Raw genomic sequence first — 21,659 nt, forward strand, 5'->3', positions numbered from 1 at the left:
CTATCTCACCTTATCAATGAGGGAGCAAAGACAGCGATTGTCAAAGTCTGCGAAAGGATAGTATTTAGGGAAGCAGTGTGCACAACTTTCTCACACAGGAGTGTGTGTCCAGGCTGCAGTTAATCACCAGGGCTCTTTGCAAGTATTTGTGTCTGTGCACAGCACCCCTGGGCTCACCGAGGCTGCTCAGAGGGCAGCAAAGCAGAGGCACATGGTGTTCTCTCATCCTGCTTCCTCATCAGCTGTGACTTTCAGAAGGCCATTCCTAACATCTCCATTTTTCCACTCCTACCTAAATTCAAACGGGAAAAACCTCTAGCAGCTGGGAAGATTGTTTTGACATGTTACCTAAAACACACTCAGCTCCCAGAGCCTTTTGACCCCAGTCTGTCACCAAAATACCAGGTATGCAATTTATCTATGAGGATCTCCAGAGCCAGACTTGCCTCTGAGATTACTCTGTCCAATCTCATATCAAAACTCCTAAAGCCTGACCTAATGATCTGTTCCTCTTCATCACCCCACGCACCTCTGGGAGCCTCATCCCACTCAGAAAAGCTGATGAACTGGACAAGGTATCCCTCAGGACAGGATCTTTAACAGAAACAGATCAAGAGAGGCAAAAACACACTGCAAATGTCCTTATGGTTTTCCAAGGTTACAGTGTAATAGAGAAGCAAAACACTGTCATGTGAGAAACCACAAACAATAAACTCCATACACAAAAACATAGCAAAATGACAGTGGGAGCCCACAATACACCTCTAATTTTACTGCACTGCAATGCAACTTCTTCTCCTTGCTGCTCAAGACATGGACAAACCCAGTTTGCCAAAACACAGATCCTGCAGTGCTTCCCTACCTGTTTCTGAGCAGTGTGGCATTAAACACTGTTTTGCACCAGTACAAATGTCATTTAAAGCATGAACATAGACAAGCTGGAGATGCAGTTCCTTTTATTTGGCTCAGCATAAAAAATTCATAACCCCCTTCACTGCTGCAAGTCCAGAAGTCAAACACTGACCACAAGTTTCTCATTAAGCCAAATACCCAAATAAGCTTTATCTTATGGGTATCATCTGTTGAGTGCAAGTCATTACCTCCAATCACTAATGGGAAAATCAACATTGGACCAGATGGCCCTTTTTCAAGCCTAAGTGCATACCTCAAACAAACACTACACTTCAGAAATATCTTCCCTGTAAATAAATTAACAGGTTAGGGTGTTTGATTTCCAGCACCATCAAGCTCATCGCAAGGTAAAAAATTATTAAGAATCATCCTTCACACTTTAAAAGCTCTCTGAACTAGTGTAAAGCTTTCTGCATACAACTAGAGTTTTCTTTTAGAGTACTTGAGGAATTAAACCCAAAGTAGCAGCATTTAACCTGTGCTTTGTAACACCAAGGTGCAGTCAAACCTGCTGTGAATTTATTTAGCATTTGAAAGCATTTTGAGTTAGCTTGAGGTACCATTCTGGGCACTGTGGACAGAAAATTCTCATGGCTTTTGTAAATTAAACAACTCTGAATGAAGGGGGGAAAAAAACATGTTAACATCAACGCCTCCAGAGTCTCCAGAATTACTGCTCACAAATTTCTTGTTGAAAAAGTACACAAGCACAGATCTGAATCTAAACAACAGTATTTTTCTGAACAGTCAGCTCCCATAATAATAATTGAACTCAGAGGAAAGAGCTTACAAGGCAGTAATTAGAGACAGGCCAGAGAAAAGGGCAGGCTTTCAGCCTCTGGCTTTTACGGAGGGACAGCTGAAGGCAGAAATTGCCATCTTTGGACACATCAACACAGCCGCATCCGTGAGGGGCCCCCGGAACCCTTTGCAGGAAGAGGTAAGGGGGCTCTGCGTCTGTCCTGGCTGCATCTGTGTGACGGCCAGGCCAGACATGACAGGCACACACGGGTGAGTCAGGGAAAGAAATGCCACGACACCCCCTCACAGCAAATATTGCTCTTACCTGGGGTCAGAACATGACCTTTCAGAGAAAGAATGGAACGGCTCTGCCTGCTTTTCTAACACCTATCCAAAGAGGCTCTCGCCACCTACACATACAGATCACCACTGAGTTCTACAGAAATTGTCCGGGGCAAAGCACTGCCTTGCTCTAATCCATACTGCAGAGCACTGCCAGCAGGGTGCCCAACCTGGACAGGCTGGCAGGAGCCAGGCGGGCACAGGATCAAGAACTGAGAGCTCTGTACACAATACATGAGGTTCTTTTTTAAGTAGGTGCGTAACGCATGATCTGAAATTAATGTCTTGACATACAGACATGCCTATGCTCAACCAGGGCTACTCACTGCTCTGGCTCATCCTCGGTCCCAGCAGTGTTCAGCAATCTCTCACATCTCTCCTGACCATGTGCAGATCCCCGTTCTCCTGTGCCATCTCTAAGTCTTCCCAGTTCGTACGATGTAACAATTTTCAAAATTATTTGACTCACTGCAAGCAGCTCAGATTTGATACCCTGCAGAGCCTGACGAAGCAGGGAACTGGGGACAAGTCGCTACTCAACTGAACCCAAAACAAACATGAATGAAAAAAAAGGGATTTTGGAGCCAGTAGAAATGCTGGGATTCCACTCAAAAGCCCTCAAGTCACCTCACGTGCAAACCCTTAGTGCAACCTCTGCTGGTGACCCAGCTGTGCGTGGCAGCTTCTGGCTTTCTCAATAGGCTGCAAATTTCAACACAACATTTCAACATAACAGCCACCAGTGCTAAATTAAGGGAAACACAGGATTCAAATACATTGTCCCTTTGGGTTTTTTTCAGACAGCGAATCACATCTCAATGAAATAGCTTAAGATGGCAGAAAGCAACAGCAAAGCAGAGCTATCAAAGAATTCCACCTGCCAGACGGCAGCACAAAGTTATACAAAGCATCTGGCCTCATGTTCTTTCACCAGTAAATTCTCATTTTTAACTCAAAAAAAGAAAGCCTCAAAATAGGTAATAACTCTGTTATGCAGTTCTTGCAATTTCTGCACACAGGTAGGCACCAAACTAGTTAGTTTGTGGTAGGCACCACAGTAGTTAAACAGATACATGAGAGGGAAATCCAGTGTTACTACTAAATAATAAACACTATCATATAATGTTTATAAATATATTTAGATACACGATATATGGTATTTTTTACAAACATCTAGTATTTTATAAGTAATAACAATAAGTAAGAGGCAATCCTGGCCTCAATTACCAACACAACACCTTTTTGGTGTCTGGTAGCAGTTTGTGCCGCTTTTATCTGGTACAGTGGGCATGGAAAAAACAAGTCCTGCATTTAGATGGAAAAAGCTTAGCACACCAGAGCAGCAGCTCTGGAGCCACATGCTACAGCCTCCTCAAGGTCTGTGAGCTTTCCCCCAAGACAATCTGGAAGAGGAAGCTACAAAATGCAAAATGAATGCCAGGAAACTCAAATTCAGCCTGTAATGGTTCACACTTCCACTGGGGAAAAAGTAAGGAGAAGAGATGTTGAAGAAAACAGCAAATGACTAAATGACTTTAAGACTCTAGGTCACATGAGTGACACATGAATCAAAAATCATTCTATGCGAAGTATTGATTGTTGGCAGACAGGCCCCAGAGTAAATGTACTGACTGCTAGTGAACTGACTGCTAGAAGGGCCCTTCCATTGGCATCAAAACAGCTTTGACAAAGGAATCACAAAATCTTCCAGCATCTGCGGGAGCAGACCTGCACGCAAAGGGGAGACTGCCTTCGAAATGCTGTCTGGGCTTGCCAGGAAGTAAATCCCTCTTGTTCTTGGTGGCACATTGTGTATTTCTAACAGGTTTCCACAAAGCATACCATGTTTAATATGGAAAACACTCAGCTCCTTACCTGAACCATCAGGAATGGACCTCACAAACGTGGGAAGCATCTTCACTACGGCTGTTGGGTTAAAATCCCTGGAGAGGCCGTTCTTCATCTCTCTCCTGAAGCGAGCCATAACGTCCAACAGCGTTTCATCAGAGAGCCTCATGGCATAGAGGTACTTATCAATCTGGGAAAGACACACACCACCACGGAGTGAAAGGCTGCCCTGAGGTGCCCAAGCAGGGCTATACCTCTCCTTAATTGCAAGGATAGTGTATAGCCCCAGCATGGCCCCAGGGCTCTGGCCAAGCTGACAACACAGCCACACACTTCATGCCTTATCTTCTCACTGAAATCATGGAAAATGTACAAGTCTAGGATCTACTGAGGAGAGCTCCATCCTACTGTTTTCCCAAGGCACCATCCAGTCCCACATCACTTTGCCTCCTCTTTTCCACGCAAAACCATCTGCTCACAGCCTCAGACTACTACCTCCAGCCCTTGCCCCACTTCTCAGCTTTCCTGACTGTCCATGAGCTAAACAGCTGGAGCTAAAATCCCCTCTTTTGGCACCTTGTCCCAGCTGGGGTGATGTGGGTATCAGAGGTGCTTAGTGTTTAAAGCCTTACATTGGGAAGGACTTGCCACAGTAGTTTTGGGGCTACATCCCAGGCTGAGAAATTATTTTTATGTAGCAGACCATTTTCCCGATCCCACTCCAAAGCTGCAACAACCAGAGGGTCTGGAAAGACAGAACTTGACTGTGGGCAGGTGGCACCTTCCTTCTCAAGACAAAATATCAAATTAAAAGTTGTTGACTTCTCCCCTGTGGCTTCCAATGACAGGAGCTTTCTTTACCTCCATGGAAAAAGGAGGCAGCTCTAGTTTTCCAACAATATTGCTTTCCATAGTTATTACAATCACCTTCACTGTCAGGAAGACTGAGAGATGCTTTGATGCCTGAAAAATACAACATAGCCTTGAGGGGTTCTTGCCAAACACACCTCCCACCGTTTTAACCTCAGTAGCTGGTCTATTCTTGCCTTGTTTCTTTACCTGCCTTGGAAATTTGGTTCTGCAAATGGCTCAGATCAAAACCACACCTTTGGGATCACTTTTGCCTGCAGCTTAGCAAGACTGAAAAAATAAAGCCCTGCCCATGTTTTCTGTCCTCAGCAAAACTGGAAAAGCCACCTCATTTTAAAATCCAGGCCAGCTCTGTGCCAAGGCTCTGTGTGTCTCCTTGGCTGCTCTGGAAGCCTTGAGAGCAGCTCATCTCCAAGCTGCCATCACGTCTTACAAGACCAAGGCCACAATAAAACACTTTATGTGAAACATACATACACAAGTGCTCCATATACCAGGGACTTTGAGACGGAAGCGATGAATAACGCCCTTCACAAAGGAAATGCAATCAAAAGGTCATTAAACCCTAAACTGACCATAAAACCGGCACCAATTTAATTGCTCGTACAGAAAGTACTCCTGCCCACCTACTCAAGGTCTCACCAAAGACAGCATCTCCCCGAGCCAGACACCCTCGGCCATGACCCAGCACTTATTTATACAGACAAGGAGGAAGGCATGGATTGTGCTGCTGGGCACAGCTATCCAGCTCGATCCTGAACCACAGGGCTGGGGGTCCCCCTGCACCACAGGGGACACAGCCGGAGGCTGCACAAGCTGTGAACTTTTCAATGTCATTGCTTGCAGAGGAACAATACCATGATTGATAATACCACGATGAAATGAGACCATGCATTTTCCCCACAAACCGGTGACGTGACGGTGCAGGCGTACAGCTGAAGGGCAGAAGAGCTGAGCTCAGGTTCTCTGCAACAGAGGCCAAATGCAAGACCCAGGGCAGCATCCCCACATCCCAGCTGTGTCCTGTGCCACCCTCATGGACCGACAGCCCCTTCAGAGCAACAACCACAGCCAGCCACTGACATCATTTCCCTCCAAGAATAAAAACCTGGATGGGATGTGCCCTCCCTGCAGCCCCAAACGCTGTGGGGATAGATGCAGAAGCTGGTGTCTGGCTAAGCAAAAAGGTCTCTCCTTCGTGGCAAACCCTGCTATGGTTTTTTTTAGCAGAGTGTGTAAAGCCATGATGTCAGAGCATGAGGATATTCCCTTTTAAAGGAGGGAGGGAACCAACCTCTTTTTCAGGCTGAGCTTTCAGCAGCCCACGCTGTCGCTCAGAGGGATGATTCCCCAGATCTCCCAGAGAAAGCTACAGTAAACATCACTCACAGTCAGACCTCACCGTGCAATTAATACACCCCTCTACAAAGCCCCACTGCTGCATCCTCCTCCCAAAACCAGGGCGGAAGGATTCCCGCTCACCGAAAGCCCTGTTGTGAACGCAGGCTGTGGCGTTTGCACAGTCAGGACTGACGAGCCCATTCTCCCCACCTCTGCCCCTGTGCTGCCCTCAGCAGCGAGGGAAAACGGGAGGGAGGGCTCTTTCTGCTCCCGTGAAAGACCAATGAGCGCTGTCAGCGCCCTTACATAATTGGGCTGGACCCTCCTGCACGCAGGGAGCATCGCGTTTCATGGCACCGAGGCCATCCATCTCCACCGCCGAGATTCCCGGGGCGGGGACACTGAACCCCTGCTTGAAAAAAAATCACTCCTATGTGTTACAGCTTCCAAAACCAGGAAAAATGGGGGGGGGGGGGGGGGGGGGGGGAGTGCGGGGGGGGGAGCCGGGGGGGTGGGAAATAAAGGCCCGGTTTTTTTCTCCCAGGTGCGAAGAGGGTTAGTCATTCCAGCGGTGTGGCAGCGAGGGAGTAAGCGCAGCCCTCCAAGGGAAAACTCCCAGCAAATAGCCATAAATAACTTGAGGCAGGGGGAGCCGGAGGCTGGATTATGGGATGGAGGTTTAATAACTCTCTGCTCTGCCTGCAATAAAAGCCGATCACAAAGCAAATCTCAGCCGTATGCACAGGGAAGCTGTGGAAAGAGTGGCCAGGACAGACAGGAGCTGCCGGCACCACCCAGGCAGACCCAAAGCCCCGCTGAGGCTCCCATGGGAGACTGGTGCCAGCCCTTCCCAGGGGATGGCAGAGGGCAGGAACAATTTCAGGCAAGCAGTTGTGTGGGCAAGGAGCAGAAAACACTCCTTTATTTAGCTGCCACCTCAGAGTCATCCCCCGAGGAAGGGCATCTTCCCAGAGTGCCACTATGGGAGTCCTCCAAGAGCTCAATCACTTTTTTTCCCTCTTTTTCTTAAAAAAAAACCAAAAAAAAAAAAAAAAAAACCAAAAAAAAAAAACCACAAAAAAACAAAAAAAAACAAAACAAACCAGAGACAGAATCTGTGAGCAATTTTTTAAAAATCTGAACCACAATCACATTGGAAAGACAGAGTTTGTACTTGGGGAAAAGAAGTTTCTGAAAATCCAGCCACTGCAGCAGTTATAAATAATTATAATGAAACAGGCAGCACGAAAGGCTTAAACCTACTGGCCATCCCTTAAACACATGCCTCATTCCCCGGTCAGTGGTATCCAAGAAGAGAGAACTCCCACAATTTCAGAAATCACTAGCACCTATTTTACTGACACAGCCTTCATACCAAAACCCTTCACCATGAAAACATTCTTCTGCAGAGCTAATCATACTCCTTTCAACATAAGGAAGATTCATCAGGAGGCAAAGCATGTTAAAACAAGTAGTTTAGACATTTTGAAATTGTTCGCGCTTACTTGAGATTTATCAGATTGGTTCCTAAAAAACCTCCATAGGGGCAGGTCACCAACACAGGGCTCTTTTTGGTAATATTTGGTACATTTTATACTCCATTCCATCACGTTTTTTTCAAGGTTAAACAACATCTGAATGTCACTCCTGGACTGCAAGATCTTTTTCTTCACTCAGGTAAGACAACAAAAACATATTGTTCCCCTAACAGACAGAAACCAGGCAACACCTAGAGGCTCCCTTTGCTGGGGCCAGCTACTGCAGGTACAAACCTGTTGGAAACAAAAGACAGTTTTACAAAGCTCTCCTGCATACAAGCCAGTGGCACAGATGCCAGAGACGCTCCATGACTCTTATCCCTCAAGATGGGAGTCAGCTCTTCAGAGAAATTGGGGCCTCAGTTCAGTTTAGGCCAAGTCCCCTGTCTGAGCAAGGATACTGAGCTCCTACTGCTGTCCCCAGAATGTCACAAACATTCAGGGAACAGATGTTTGCAAAAACAGCTGGATAATTTAAGCTGCTTGGACCATATGTGTATTTATGCAGTACAGGGCATCACACATGGCCAGCTTGCTGCTGCACACTAAGGTGACATGGAAGTGCCATTATGAGTGGTTTCACTGGAAAATGCTCCCTTGCAGGGGCCACAGGGTTTGTGCAATGAACAACCCCTTCCTTCAGTGCTACATATCCACCCTGCCTACTCCTCCTGCTTGCCACGACTCATCTTGAGAAACATTCCAAAAATGACAAATTTGAGAAAAATCACACTGAAACTTAAGGGAGTACATACAAATCCAACAGAACCAGTACAGAAGCACTAGTTCCTAGATGCAGGGCCTGAAACCACCAGTCCCATTCATGGACCTCACCAGGCTTCTCACTGTAGAAAGGCAGCTGCAGAGCATTAGTGCTACACAGAGACGGGAATCAAAAACAAGAGAAAAGAAGGTCACAAGAGAAGAAGAATGTTCAGCCTTGGCCTTGGCTCATCAGTACTTTTCACACCCCTTCTGTGACCCACAGCAGCATCCTGAAGGTGACCTGCCACCTGTGCCACCAAACACTAAGCCGACAGCCGTGATGGACCAGCAAGGCAGAGGAGCAACCACGGCATTCAGGAGCCCCACGGGGCAGCATGGAGAGCAGGGACAACGCCTTGGTTGGCAGCCCTCAGCCACAGCACGTACCAGCAGAAAGTGCTGCTCTTCCGGAAACGGGGAGGAGAGGGAGGGACCTGAAATGAAGCCATGCAGACATGTATCCTAGGAGCAGCACACTGATGGAGCACAAACCTCACAAGCAGCACACAGAGATGGAGCAAGAGCACTTTTGCCCCACAGGGAACCAGGGAGTGGAGCCCACCAGCTCCCCGCAGCTGCAGGCAGCGGAGCCTCTGGCTGCCACAGACACCCTCCCCTACGGGACAGCCAAAAGTGAGGAGGACGGAGTCAATATCCGTTCCAAAAGGATACAAACAGGAAAAGATGTCTTACATCCTCTAAAAACAGTAGCCTGCTTTCTTGACTTGTCAAATGGGTATTTTTTTTTTCTTTACTTTTCCAGACAAAACCAGATTGATCCATAAGAACGCTTTACAGCTCCCTGGCCAAACGGTTTCCTGTGCTGTCAGACAATAGCAGCCCCACAGTGCCAAACCAGCCTGCAATAAATAACCTCCAGAACACCGCAGAGTTTCCCTGTGCCTGCATGCTCCTCCTGTGCCTTCCCCACAGCCTTTCTGCCGCTCCTTGGCCACCACACACACTTGTGCTTATCTTGGCTTTCTAAATATAACACACACAGCGAGGCAGAGAAGGCCTTACCCAGGCATGCACGCCTGGCACCAGCAGCAGCACTCACAGATCCTCCAGGAAAAGGAACACAGTGGGTCTGGGGAGCAGGGAGAGCCACGTACGTGTGGCCAGGAGGTACAGAATGCTGCAGGCTGAGCGCAGCCTCCTGCTCCTCGCGAGAGCCGCTGGGCGGAAAAGCACAAGACTTAAAGCACGGAAGGAGATGCGGAAACCATGGGGAGCCGGCTCAGGTTTTCTCCGAGGGAAGAGTGGGCATGGGTGAGTGTGTGTCCAGTAGGGCAGGACGGGTCACCCACACACTGGAGCTGAGGTCTCCCCAGGAACAGTCAGAAGCCCAAAGGAATGAGGTGCTCTCCTCCTGCTGGGGAGATTCTCAAGTCCCAAGAGCACTACAAATCAGCACTACTAATACTGTCATTGAGGCTTTCCCAAAATATTTTAGGGATGCCTTCAGCCACACGCCCAGGTGGGACACACGGCACCGCCGGAGGTAGCAGAGGGGAAGCCTCTGCTTCCTGACGTCAGCCCGGCTCATTGACATTTGCAATTATTTTCCCAATTTGTGTCCCCACATCCTAGCCCCAGGCTCCCCGCTCCCTACAGCTCTGCAGTATGCTCAGCCAGGACCTAACTGCCATGTTTTTATTTATCCTGTGCTCCGCACCCTTTTCCTTGTGGCAGTGCTCGATCCCAGGGCTGTACCAACCACACAGCAGGAACCACCTAATGCTGAAGGAAAAGAAGCCTATGGAAATGCTTCTTTTTAAGCACAACTGACAACCATTCCCTGTAAATTGTGATCCTGCAGCGGCACATAATTCAAAAACTACCTGCTCCTCGCCTGCTGAAGTAGCAATGCTCACAGGTACCCTTGGAAAGAAGGGGAAATCCCCTCTCCAGAGATGCTGGTGCCTACGAAAACCAGGAAAAGCCAGCACCTCCACCCCTCACTGCCAAACCCCCCCCAGGTCCTGCCTGACCGGCCGCTGTGCATCCATCACCCACACCCCACTCCCAGCTCCACCGGCGATGCTCTGGAGCGCTTAAACCCGGGGTTATCCCTCCCTTCTCCCGCAGCTGGGTGGCTCTGGGGACAAAGCAACAAAACCAACGCACGGAGAAAAAAAAAGAATTTAAAATATTTTTTTAAACAATTCAAAAAATAAATAAATAAAGAGTGTGGGCGGGCGGCGGCCCTCGGCCGGGGGATGTCCATCTAACCTTTTTGACCTGGTCCTCCTTCAGCTCCGTGAAGTAGTAGGCCAGGAGCTGGGCGGCGATCATCCTGCCGGCTGCAGCGGCGGCTCCTCGCACGCAGCGATGCGGGGCCCGGGGATGGCCGCGCCGAGCCGAGCCGAGCCGAGCGCCGCCCCTTCCTCCTCCTCCTCCGGGCCGGCCGCGGCCCCACCCGGCGGGACGTGCCGGCTGCGCGGCGCGGCGCGGAGCGGAGCGGCTCGGCGCTGTTCCCGGCCCGGAGGAGCAGGAGGGCAGTGCCCTGCCGTACCCCAGAGGGGCTCTACAGCAGCCATGGAGACGGGCTGATGAAGGTTCCCTGGGGAAAAAAAAAAAAAAGAAAAGGAAAAAAACAAACAAAAAACCTTCTTGGTGGCCAAGGCCAATGGCATCCTGGCCTGTGCCAGGAATAGTGTGGGCAGCAGGACCACGGAAGTGATTCTTCCCCGGTATGCAGCACTGGTGAGGCTGCACCTCGAGTGCAATGTCCAGTTCTGGGACCCTGAATTCAAGAAAGGTCACTGAGGTACTGGAGCATGTCCAGAGAAGGACAAAGGAGCTGAGGAAGGGTCTGAAGCACAAATCTGATGATGAACAGCTGGGGGAGTTGCGGTGTTAAGCCTGGAGAAGAGGAGGCTCTGGGATACCTTCTCACTCTACAACTCCCTGACAGGAGGGTGTGGCCACGTTGGGGGTCAGGCGACAGGACGAGAGGACATAGCTTTAAACTGTGCCAGCGGAGGTTTAGATTGAACTTTAGGAGGAATTTCTTCATGGAAAGGGTGGTCAGACATTGGAATGGGCTGCCCAGGGAGGTGGTGGAGTCACCTTCCCTGGAGGCATCTAAGGAAAGACTGGACCTGACACTTCATACCATGGTTTGGTTGACATGGTAGTGTTAGGCCTAGGTGGTCTCAGGCACACGGTGTGATTCTTGCAGCAATCCTGAGCAGAGCCAGGAATCAGACTCAATGATCCTTGTGGGTCCCTTCCAACTAAGGATATCCTATGATTCTGTGATAATACACTGACAGAGAGGGCCTCTCCTCCCCACGTGTGCTGCTCACAGTTTTGCCATGTTGGAGCACATATCAGCAGCCCATGGGGCTCCTGGCTGCACCCTGTCCATCCACAGGGACAGGAACACACACCCATGCAGAGTGGTGATGCTGGAGGCGTGATTTGCATACAGATTGTCTACCACAGTCTAAGTGATTAAAAATCTGTTTCTTGAGTTTCCGGCTTCCTTTTCAGTGCTGCTTTAATTAAATGGTTTCACTGGCCAAAATCAAGAGCTGCTTTGGCAGACACGTCCTCCTTCAGACTGCCCTAGTCACTGCAGGCGGGGTGGGCAGGATTTCCTTCTCAGGCTCCAAGCTCAGAGAGATTTTCATCAAGTGTTTCACTGCTCTGCACGTGTCACTCCTGCTCATTTTCTTGGCAAACTAAGGAGCAAACCCTCCCGTGGTCCCCGGTGTAGCCAGGCTGCCTCGCTGCAGAACAGCGGCAGCACCCTGCCACCAGCACAGCTGGAGCTCACGGGTGGCACAGGGACATGGCGCTGAGCTGAATCATCCCAGTGTCCAGCAACGTCACCCAATCCCTTACACAGACTGACCAAACTCTCCCTCAGATATAATTCACTGCTCAGTCACGCTCCTCCTCTTCTGCTCGTCAGAAACTATCTTTAATTCCCAGCCAGGCTTGCGCCTGTTTTCAATCCATCTGCCATCTGCTAAGCCTTGTCTTTCATCTGAAATCACTCTCCTCACTCTCGGGTGTTCACTTTCTATAAATACACTGAAAGTAACCCTACACATTCTCAGCTTTTGCTTCACTAGGTAAGACAGTCTTAGCTCTTTTTGGTCTGAATGCTGCCTGATCCTGCTCAATTCCCACAGGTTTTATGTTAGTGGAGCTGCCTCTGCGTGAGGTTTACAAGTGCTACTATCTTCCCCCTCCAGCTCAGACACCCTAAACACCACCTACATATACAACACTCCCCTCAGTTACCTTGCTGCAGGAATGCTTATTCATTTAAAACACTTGGACACAAGACCAAGTTGTTTTCAACTAATCTTTGACCAAATGAAAGGAATTCAAAGCATCCCCTCTGGCTCTCAAGGAAGGAATTTGAATCAGACAACTAAAATATTCACAAGTGGTCCTCTCTTTAACATGACACCTGTTGTAAAAACAGGCAAGAGGAGGACATTTGTTTTCTTTGTCTTCCAAAATTGTGACTTGGAAGTGAATTGAGAAAGTCATAGATCACAAAAGTGGCCTTTGGCTCCCCGATCATTTGTATTATAACATATTTCCAAACTCAGAAACAACAGTCTCAGGTTTCCTTTAAGAAGCAAAAAGGAAGTTCAAAACATCACTAGACAAGCCCTCTTGGTTCTGTGCAATGAAAATAAAACCTGCACACATCACAACCCCCCAGATAAATTAAACAATTAAGTATACACTGAAGCAGGAGGGGGTTCATGTGACAAAGTCTAAAGCAATTAGGGGATGGTTAAACAAGTATTGCAAATAATTGGGTTTGTCTTCAGTTGTTGAGCATGGCATTCAGGAACAATGAACTTGACAGAGTGAAAGCCACTAGAGAAAATGTAACAGTCCATCCAAGGCAAAACAGCTGCAATATTTAAATGTGTGGTATTTTTAAACTGCTCTGTACAAGGATAAGAGCACATGACCAGCTTTGATGCTGTAACCAGCACTGGGGTGAATGAGCTTTCCTCCTGCCAGAGAGCCGGAAGGAAATGTCCCTATGGACACCCCAACCCTTGGCAAGCCCTCCTTGCACTGCCAGGCCAGCAGTGAGGCACAGGTGTTATTTTTGGGGGGGCCTGGGAGGAGCTGTGCACGGGCTGCCAGGCAGGAGCAACCAGCTCTTCACCTCTGCCTCCCTGAGTCTCGTGCTGCCGTACATCGAGCCCTCGGTTTTCCCTTCCGCATTACTGGAAGGGATCAGCTCAGCAGCCAATTAATTACCGGCACCTCACATACTCTGCCAAGCATCCAGCAGGCTGCTTTGAAAGCCAGTGTCCTTTAAGACAAATTACTGGAGGCTGAACGTGGCACCTGATGACTTGCAGCTATTTTGATTGCACTCTAATCTTATTGGTCATGTTTAACGCTATCCAGGTGTTTCAACTGACTGAAGTAATTCTGTGAATCAGCTCTCCTGGATGTGGGTAAGATTTTTCCCCCCTTTGCCTATTTCTTCATTAAACATACACTGCCCCTATACAAGTCTACATTCCAATTGAACTATACGAGGAGATTTTTTTGTTTAAATCTTATCACATAGTTTTGATGTACATAGCTGATAGATGCTTCCTACTTTTGTAAGAAAAAAATAAAGTTGTAGTTGTGTTTGCTGGGGTGTTTTTTAGGTGTCTGGAAAATGCTTGATCCCCTTTTCTCCCAAATTGCATTTTCCATTCACAGTTCTCAAAGCAAAGTGAAAGAAAGCAGCATCTCTCTAATAAACAGTAAGTTCCCAGTTCATGACAGCAGCTCTGAGTAACGAAGGAAAGCTCCCATTCCAGGGTAGGAAACCAAGTGCTTGCACAGAAGAAATCACCATTCTTTTGTGCTGAACTCAGTGCAGAAGCTGCTAAGAAAATCTAAAAGCAGCAGATATATCAGTTTGATGAGCAATTCAGTCGAACCCACATTATGCAATTTCACCTTGCCAGGAGGCACGGCGAGCAGGCACTACCACACAGTCAGTCAGGATGCTCTCTCTCATGTTTTGCCTATGAAGAAACCAAGTTAGCTAGGAATGCCTTGAGGGGAGCTCATTCCATGCACAGGAAAGGCCAGTCCATGTGCGGACAGAGCAGCGCACACTTAGAAAGTGGTTTTTATGCTCCTGGTACAGCATTGCAGGAGTATGTTTCCAAAAGATGTTTTGGGCACAAAGACTAACAAGGGGTTCTGGCCTGGGTTTGGCCCATTCTTCTGCAGATGCTCCAGGGGAAGGGTGAGCTACTTTTTAATGAAGTCCGTTTGGAAAGGTTTTAGAACTACTCACCACGCTGAGCATTTGAGGGCTGAAGACACTACACAGGGCTGTGGGTTTCGAGAATTAAATCCCTCCAAAGACAAGGCAGTATTTCTGTAAGGTGTGTACTAAGCAATTAAGGATCACAAACAGCCATGTCTAGACTCTAGACTGCGGCCGTGACGAGAGCACAGTGGAGGAGGAAGCATATCCAGCAAAGGAGGGGTATTGTCTACTGGTTCACATGGGAACAGACACTCCTGGGGCAGATGGAAATGCTCTGTGCCTCAACTCCCCATACCTGTGCCTCAGTCAGCTGTGTTGGCCTTTATTTCTTTAAACCAGGTACTGTTCTTCAGCATCAGAGGGATGCAAAGAACATAACCCCCACAAAACCAAGAAAACCAGAAAGCAGATAAACACAAGCCCCAAACTCATGGCTTACAATTAAGCCCCATTATTTGGAAGGCCTGGATGATGACTTCTTTCTCAGCCTCTTAGTGATTGCAAGGTTCATCAAGCTGGGGACAAACCCAACTATTCCATCTTTAGTTAACTGCTACTTCCAAAAGCTATGGGCTGCATGAGCAATCCTGCAAAGGACTTCCCACGTCTGCATGTATGTGGGGAAAAGAGGAAATTGCTCCCTGGAGTAACACCACCACAAAACTTGACCTCTAGCTCCTGTGTTGCACAGCTGAGCTATTCTATGCTGCTTTCCAACTCACTGAGGTTTTCCAACACAGGTCCAGCCTGCTGGCATCCCTTGGAACTGTGCGTGCAAGTCCCCTCACTTTGCTATTCCCTTACACACCAAAAGTGAAACACAAGTGCAAACCATCCAAACTCATCTCTTTTTTTTTTCCCCTCCTGTCCCAGATATTCACCACTGCACCTTCTCTCTCTCCAGTGTCAGAAATACAACTGATTTTACATCTCTGCAAAGGAAAGCAATAACTATTCCAGTTTTCTGACTCGGCTTGGACCCTGCACTAGTTAAACATTTTTTCCATTGAGGTGAGAACTGCTGCATCAAGCAAGTATTTTTTATAGTGCATTGGTAGTAAGTCATTATTGCAGCTCATATGCCTATAAAGCAGACCATACACACACACATTTATATGCACACAGAAGCATATCAACAAACTCAGCTTGTAAGGCAATGCAAGGGCATTGGTGTTAGGGGGATGAACCCAATGTCAATGAACTGCCTTTCCTGACCAAAAGGTGAAACGTTTGCTTCATTTCATAAAACACTTCTTGACTCCAGCAAACTGAAATGAGGACAAGTGCAGATTTCTTACATCTACTAAATGTCCAGTGCTAGTAAACAATGTTAAAAGGAATGATGCTGAAGAAAGGGCAGAATACAGAGTGCAAACAGGTTTGAAATTTCAGAAGGGGATAAGTCTGAAGTATTTTCAGTTGTTCAATTCAAATCTATTATCTTCAGAAGAGGCAGTTCAACACCAATTAAAGGATGGCTGCATAACCAGCAACTCAAATAAGCAATAAGGCAGTTACAAAGATTTAAACAAAGAAAGAAAATATAACCTAATTTATTGTACTATATGGAGACAGCTTTCCTAAATCTGCTTTCAGCTCCTCACAGATCATTGAGCTCATTTGTCAAAGTTTAGCTCTAACACACCCACTGTGTGGGAAGACTTGCAAAAACAAAGCCAGTCCTTCAGCCCTGCAAAAAGCAGTTAACCTCAGCAGACAGCTGGTTGCTGTGCACTGCTGTGCACTATCCCAAGAAGGCTTGAATGGCAGAGTCCAAACCAGTGTCCTTTAACGACAGTGCACCTTTGCTATGTGAGCAGTAAATCCATAACCAAGAGCTTGTACTTCCAGTGTAGGGAGCACAAACTGCCCCTCTTTTCTGGGTTTCCACTAACACCAAGCAAGGTGACACCTCTCAACCCAGGCTAGGAGGCCAGTTTTCGTGAAGGATACACATTTCTCCTTGATCCAGCAATTGATGCTAGCAAAAATCAGTTTGTATCACAAGTCCCAGACTCACAGATGTGCCAACCTTAATTGCCAAGACTTCAGGTTTGTGCTCCTTTTCCAGCAAGACCTAGTGTAAGGGACTCTCCTCCAAGGCCAGTTAATACTCTCACAACATGGGGCTCTCCCCAGTAAGTCAAGGACCTCCACCCTTTAGCCCAGAAGGGGTGTAAAGCAGGTACTTACTTGACACAATGGGGAGCAGCAGGAGCCAGGTACATCCACAGCATTTGGCTCCTTCCGTGTGGCCATAGCAGGAGCACCACTTGCTATGTCACATGGTCATCACAGGGGACTGTCAACAAGAAAAGAGGCAGGATTGTAGGTTTTCACATCTCCTTCCACAGCCTGGAGATGTCTGTGAAAGCCATACACCCCCACAGACAGGTGCTCTCTTAAAGACCCATCCAGTGGCTGGGATACAGCAGACGCACACTCACTGTTAGCATCACCCTAAGGGAGACAGGAAACTGGGGGCATTTGGGCTATGGACCACAGAAGAATGGTGGAAATGGAGAACGTGTTGGCTAAGGACTGGGCTTCACATAGCCCCAAGATACAGTGGTGCCCTGAGATTCCTGCTGCACACAGAGAAGGAGGACTTAGCAAGCAAATGTGCAATAAAACACCTGAGTCCTGTTAACAGTTTGTTATTCTAATTAAAAGAACCCACAAAGCCTTGAAAAAAACAAAATATTCACATTAAAAATCAGTACAAGAAGACTGTCACAGATGGGCTTGCACCTAAGAATCATTCAGGAGCAACCACAGACTTTGAGCTGCTTTGTGATAAACTTGTGATACTTTCTTTTTGTTGTTTTGCTAAGGTCCAAAGCTGTCTCAACAGAGGCTGGAGGCAGATGCAAACAGCACCTCTGAGCAAAATTTTGTCTTCTTCAACTTTACAGGCTGCTGTCACAAAACATTTTAGAGTGGAATCAGAAACCCAGTGGAGTCAGTCCCAGCCAGGTCCTTGGGCATCTATGTGGCCTATTTGGGGTTTTCCTCTCTCCCCACACCATTTCTTCCCTCAAACCACTCTGGCTCTCTCAGGTTTTTTGGGGTGGCAGTGGGACTGAAGGCTCTCTGTGAGGAAAAGTGGGAACTGCCCCAAGCTGGACTCTCCTGCTGCTGGAGTTCCATGGGAAGACTGCAGTGGCACAGGTATCCATACTGGTGGATACTGGTGCACACTAGTAACACTTCTGCAGTGGGAAAGGTGTTGCATTAATTTTGTCTTTGTTTCTTGCCATCCAAATCCATTTTAATTAATATTCCCCAAGTGGAGTCAGTTTTGCCTGTGGTGAAAATTGGTGACCCTTCTCCCACCCTTATATCCAGCCAAGAGATTCTTCCTCCTATTTTGTCCCCCGTCTTGCTCAGGAAGAGACCGCAGACAGGCTGGGTGGGTGTCAGGCAGCCAGATCCAGTCAACCTGCCACACCAGGTCAAATACAAATCCAGAAGAGATTCTGAACCCCTATCTTTGTTCTCAGATTTTCAGACACAAAAAGAAAAGTAGAGATGGAATAAACCATTTTCAATAAATAAAACCTCATGTATGTGTCAGAAAGCAAGTTCTTGTTTTAATTGAATAGGTTTCTCCATCCCTCTGACCCATTCCTGGTAGGAAACCTTAGAGTATGGCTTCACACAACATAGCTACAAAGGATGGGTGATAGCGACTTTTTTTTTAGTATCAAAAATTAAGCTTTTCTTGTCATCTCAGTGCTTTAAATGGGAAACCCACCTCTACTGACTTCCCGGTCAACAGCTCTGCCCCCACATTTCAGCTGCCGTCCCAGTACTTGCTGCAGCAAGAGTTAACCCCATCCTGCTTGTCCTTCCCTTCTTTCTTGAAGATGATACAATTTTTAGGAAAGCAGAAGTTGCCTCACTGGAGCGCCTATATCTTAGTCCACTACAACTCATCCCTGCTGGCTCTTTTGACAGCTGCTGAGTTCACCAGTCCAGTCTGGGACCTGACCCAGCATCGCCAGACCCATGGGCGTCCCTGTCTTCCAGTAGGATATTTCTACTCTGACATTTGACATCAATACAAACAAATGTTTTAATCACAAGTTTTTTCTATAACCTTGTTTTGGACAGATAACAGCAACAACACCCTGGGGCTATCAGTCAACATTTAGACCCAGAATATACCCTCAGCCATTTTATCTCCTGCCTTCAGCATCAGATGCTGCGGATTCAGGTTGCCAGCACGAAACTGCCAGGATACAGGTGTGGCACAGGTGAGGAACTCTCATGCTTTACAGGACCAGCCTGGTCAGCCCCTTCCCTCCCCTCACAGCAGTGTCATTGCACGTGGTTTAACAGATGCTCCCCCGGCTGGTGGGATGAGCACCCTCCTTGCAGAGATTTGTCAGCACCCCAAGGGGACTTTTCCTCACTCTGCAGCACTGCATATTTGGAACAGCAGCATTTGACTTGGACTCTTAAACTTTGACCAGAGCTGGGACAGTAAATCCAAACGACTTCCAACTGCACAAGAGGAATTTGCTTTAAAGAAAACCCAAATTTTTCACATACCCTTGGCTTTATCTGGAGAGCAGTCTGGACAGTAAGACACAACCACCAGCACAAACAGGATCCCAAATATATTTGAAAAGCAAAAGAGCCTTTCTGCAGTCGAATGATGATGATGCTTCATTTGGATCTGCTTTCCAAACACTTCCACAGCACCCCCTTCCAATCACAACATGCCACTTTGAAATGCCAGTACCACTTAGCTCCTGAGCCTATTAGACCATGAAGCAATAAACCCAGAGAAACAAAAATAACCCAGATACCTACTTTAGCAGCCAGTTGAGTAGACAGGTGTTATCCCGAGGGTTCCGTGGCAAAAGCATCCTCAGAAATGCCATACCTTGACCTTTGCACAATGGGTGGCATGAAACTGGTCTCCAAAAGCCGTAGTGTCTTCCCAAAAGGTGCTAATATTAACTATAGCCCTTTGTTTCTTTGCACTCAAGGTTTCTCCCTGTCAGCTTTCTGGCATTTGTCAGCGTGGTGCACGCTTTACTGGGCAGATATTGAGCTGCAAATTCCTTCATACTTCTCTATCCACAGCATTCTGCAGCTAAAGCTCTAGCCGGCCAGCAGATGAAAATGCCACTTACTGCTTATTCCTGCTGCAGTTTGTTGAATTAAAACCTCTTTGTTTGCAAGCTGTAAACAAATTCTTCTTATCTTTCAATAAAAAATGTCAATTATGCTCTCTAACAATGTAACTTCATTGTGATGAAAGAAGGCATTGCTATTGCTCTAATCGTGATAACATATCAGCTGCTTTTAGAGTCAATTCCTTTTTGTGCAAAATTTAATGACCATGCAATTATTCAAATTTCAGACTAACAGACTGGGCTTTAGACCTACAGCTCTGAAAACCCTTTAGACCTTGCTCTGAAAACACACACTTGAAAGCAACAAAAAAGGCTCTAGAGCAGAGTTTCTGAGTTCAGAACAAAAAACACCTTTACAATTCCTTCAGTACAGCCGGACTTGGGCCCACGTTAAACACAGCTACTTCATTGGAGAGCCAGGGAAAGAAAGCCAAATTCTCTGCACGCTATCACAGGCACTTCCCAGGCCCTTGGCTTTCATTTGGCTTCACTGGGAGCTGTGGTTATGTCCAGTTTCCTCGACTCTCTCTGGCTTCAGTGCATTTCCTGCAGAATCGCTGGCCACAGCAGATGTGCCCTTCAGGCATTTCAACTTTTTTTTTTCCCTCATGCCAGTATTTATCCCATTTGCTTCCAGAATCAGCTGCTGCTCCCAAATCAGCGTCCATAACTTTCCCCTTTGAAGTATTCAGGACATGCCTGCTGGGAAAGCACCTTCCTTATTTCCCTCCTCAGACCCTCACGGACTTTCCCTCCATGCCCTTCCGCCACCCATTTTCTCCTCCTGCTGAGAGCTCCCCTCTTCGACCAAGTTGTCCATCACTGCTGGCCTGCTCCATTAACCACTTACATCCCAATCCTAGTCATGCTTTATTTATGCTTTCGTGCAGCCACGGCCAGAGGTGCCTGCTGCCCCAGGATCTCAGCTCACCCCCACAGCTGAGCACTGAACGGAATTCCTGGGCTAAGCTAAGCCCCACGGGTCTCATCCCCTCCACATCTCCCTGCTCTCCAACTCTTGTGGCAACACAGAACAGCCTTTTTTTAGCTCCCAATAGGGGACAAAGCCTGACACGATGAGGACAGTCCTCCACAATGGCCTGGCGGCCAGCAGTCCCAGTCCCACAACTACACAGATGGCCCAGCATCCCCAGCCAAGCCAGCCCTATAAGAAGGGGGGCTTTCCAGGTGCACAGAAGCCTTTGGCAAGCTGAACATCCAAGCAGCAAATTGAGAACAACAGAAAAAGCCCTCGGAAAAGCAATTTGAATCAGTAACACCGGTGGGTCTGAGAACAGAACCCTGTTCTGAAATGCTTGAGGCTGGGAGCTACATCTCACCTCCAAGTCCAAACAAAATGGATGCCAGTAAAGTAACAACCCCACTGCCTCCCCCCCTTCTATCCTGCCCACAAAACAGTAAACACATTAACCGCTTAACTCAGTTAACTCCCTTGAATAGTCCTTGTAATTAACAGCTCTTAACACCTTGCATTGCTGTCATCCCTTTGCTCCACTATTCAGACTTAAACTTGTTCTGATGTGCAATAACGAATTTATGGGGAAGCTTTGATTGTCGATGTGCCATACTCTTCACACATCTCTCCCCTCTTCTACAAACAGCCTTTCTCCTTTCCAGCAAAAGAAGAAAATAAAACACAGTGGCAGTGAAACAGACTCAGTCTCCCCTCATCTCTTTCGGGTTTTCTTGGTTTTTTTTAATATAGCTTTGGTTTGGTTTTTGTCTGGTCTTAACTTAGAATTTTCTAGATAAAAATAAGAATTTGGGTTGTTTTGGGAGGGTTGGGTTGTTTTGAGTTTGGGATATTTTTTATTAAGCAGTCAGGAAAGATAAAGGCTGAAAGGACCTTCTTCCACT

At 47.4% G+C, this 21,659-nt stretch overlaps 1 protein-coding gene across 1 annotated transcript in view; it reads right to left on the minus strand.

Annotated features, from left to right (window-relative positions):
* The window catches only part of LOC309575702 (hexokinase-1), a 34,617-nt gene extending 23,898 nt beyond the window's left edge, over positions 1-10,719 (minus strand). The window contains exons 1-2 of the mRNA XM_082286429.1: positions 10,593-10,719; positions 3,871-4,033 (exon numbers count right to left, since the gene is read on the minus strand). Coding sequence (XP_082142555.1) covers positions 3,871-4,033; positions 10,593-10,655 — 226 coding nt within the window. The 5' untranslated portion in view covers positions 10,656-10,719. The remainder of the gene's footprint in view (positions 1-3,870; positions 4,034-10,592) is intronic.
* Between the last annotated feature and the right edge of the window lie 10,940 nt (positions 10,720-21,659).

The sequence above is a fragment of the Coloeus monedula genome (assembly GCF_965178545.1).
Source record: "Coloeus monedula genome assembly, chromosome: 8".
Lineage (NCBI taxonomy): Eukaryota > Metazoa > Chordata > Aves > Passeriformes > Corvidae > Coloeus > Coloeus monedula.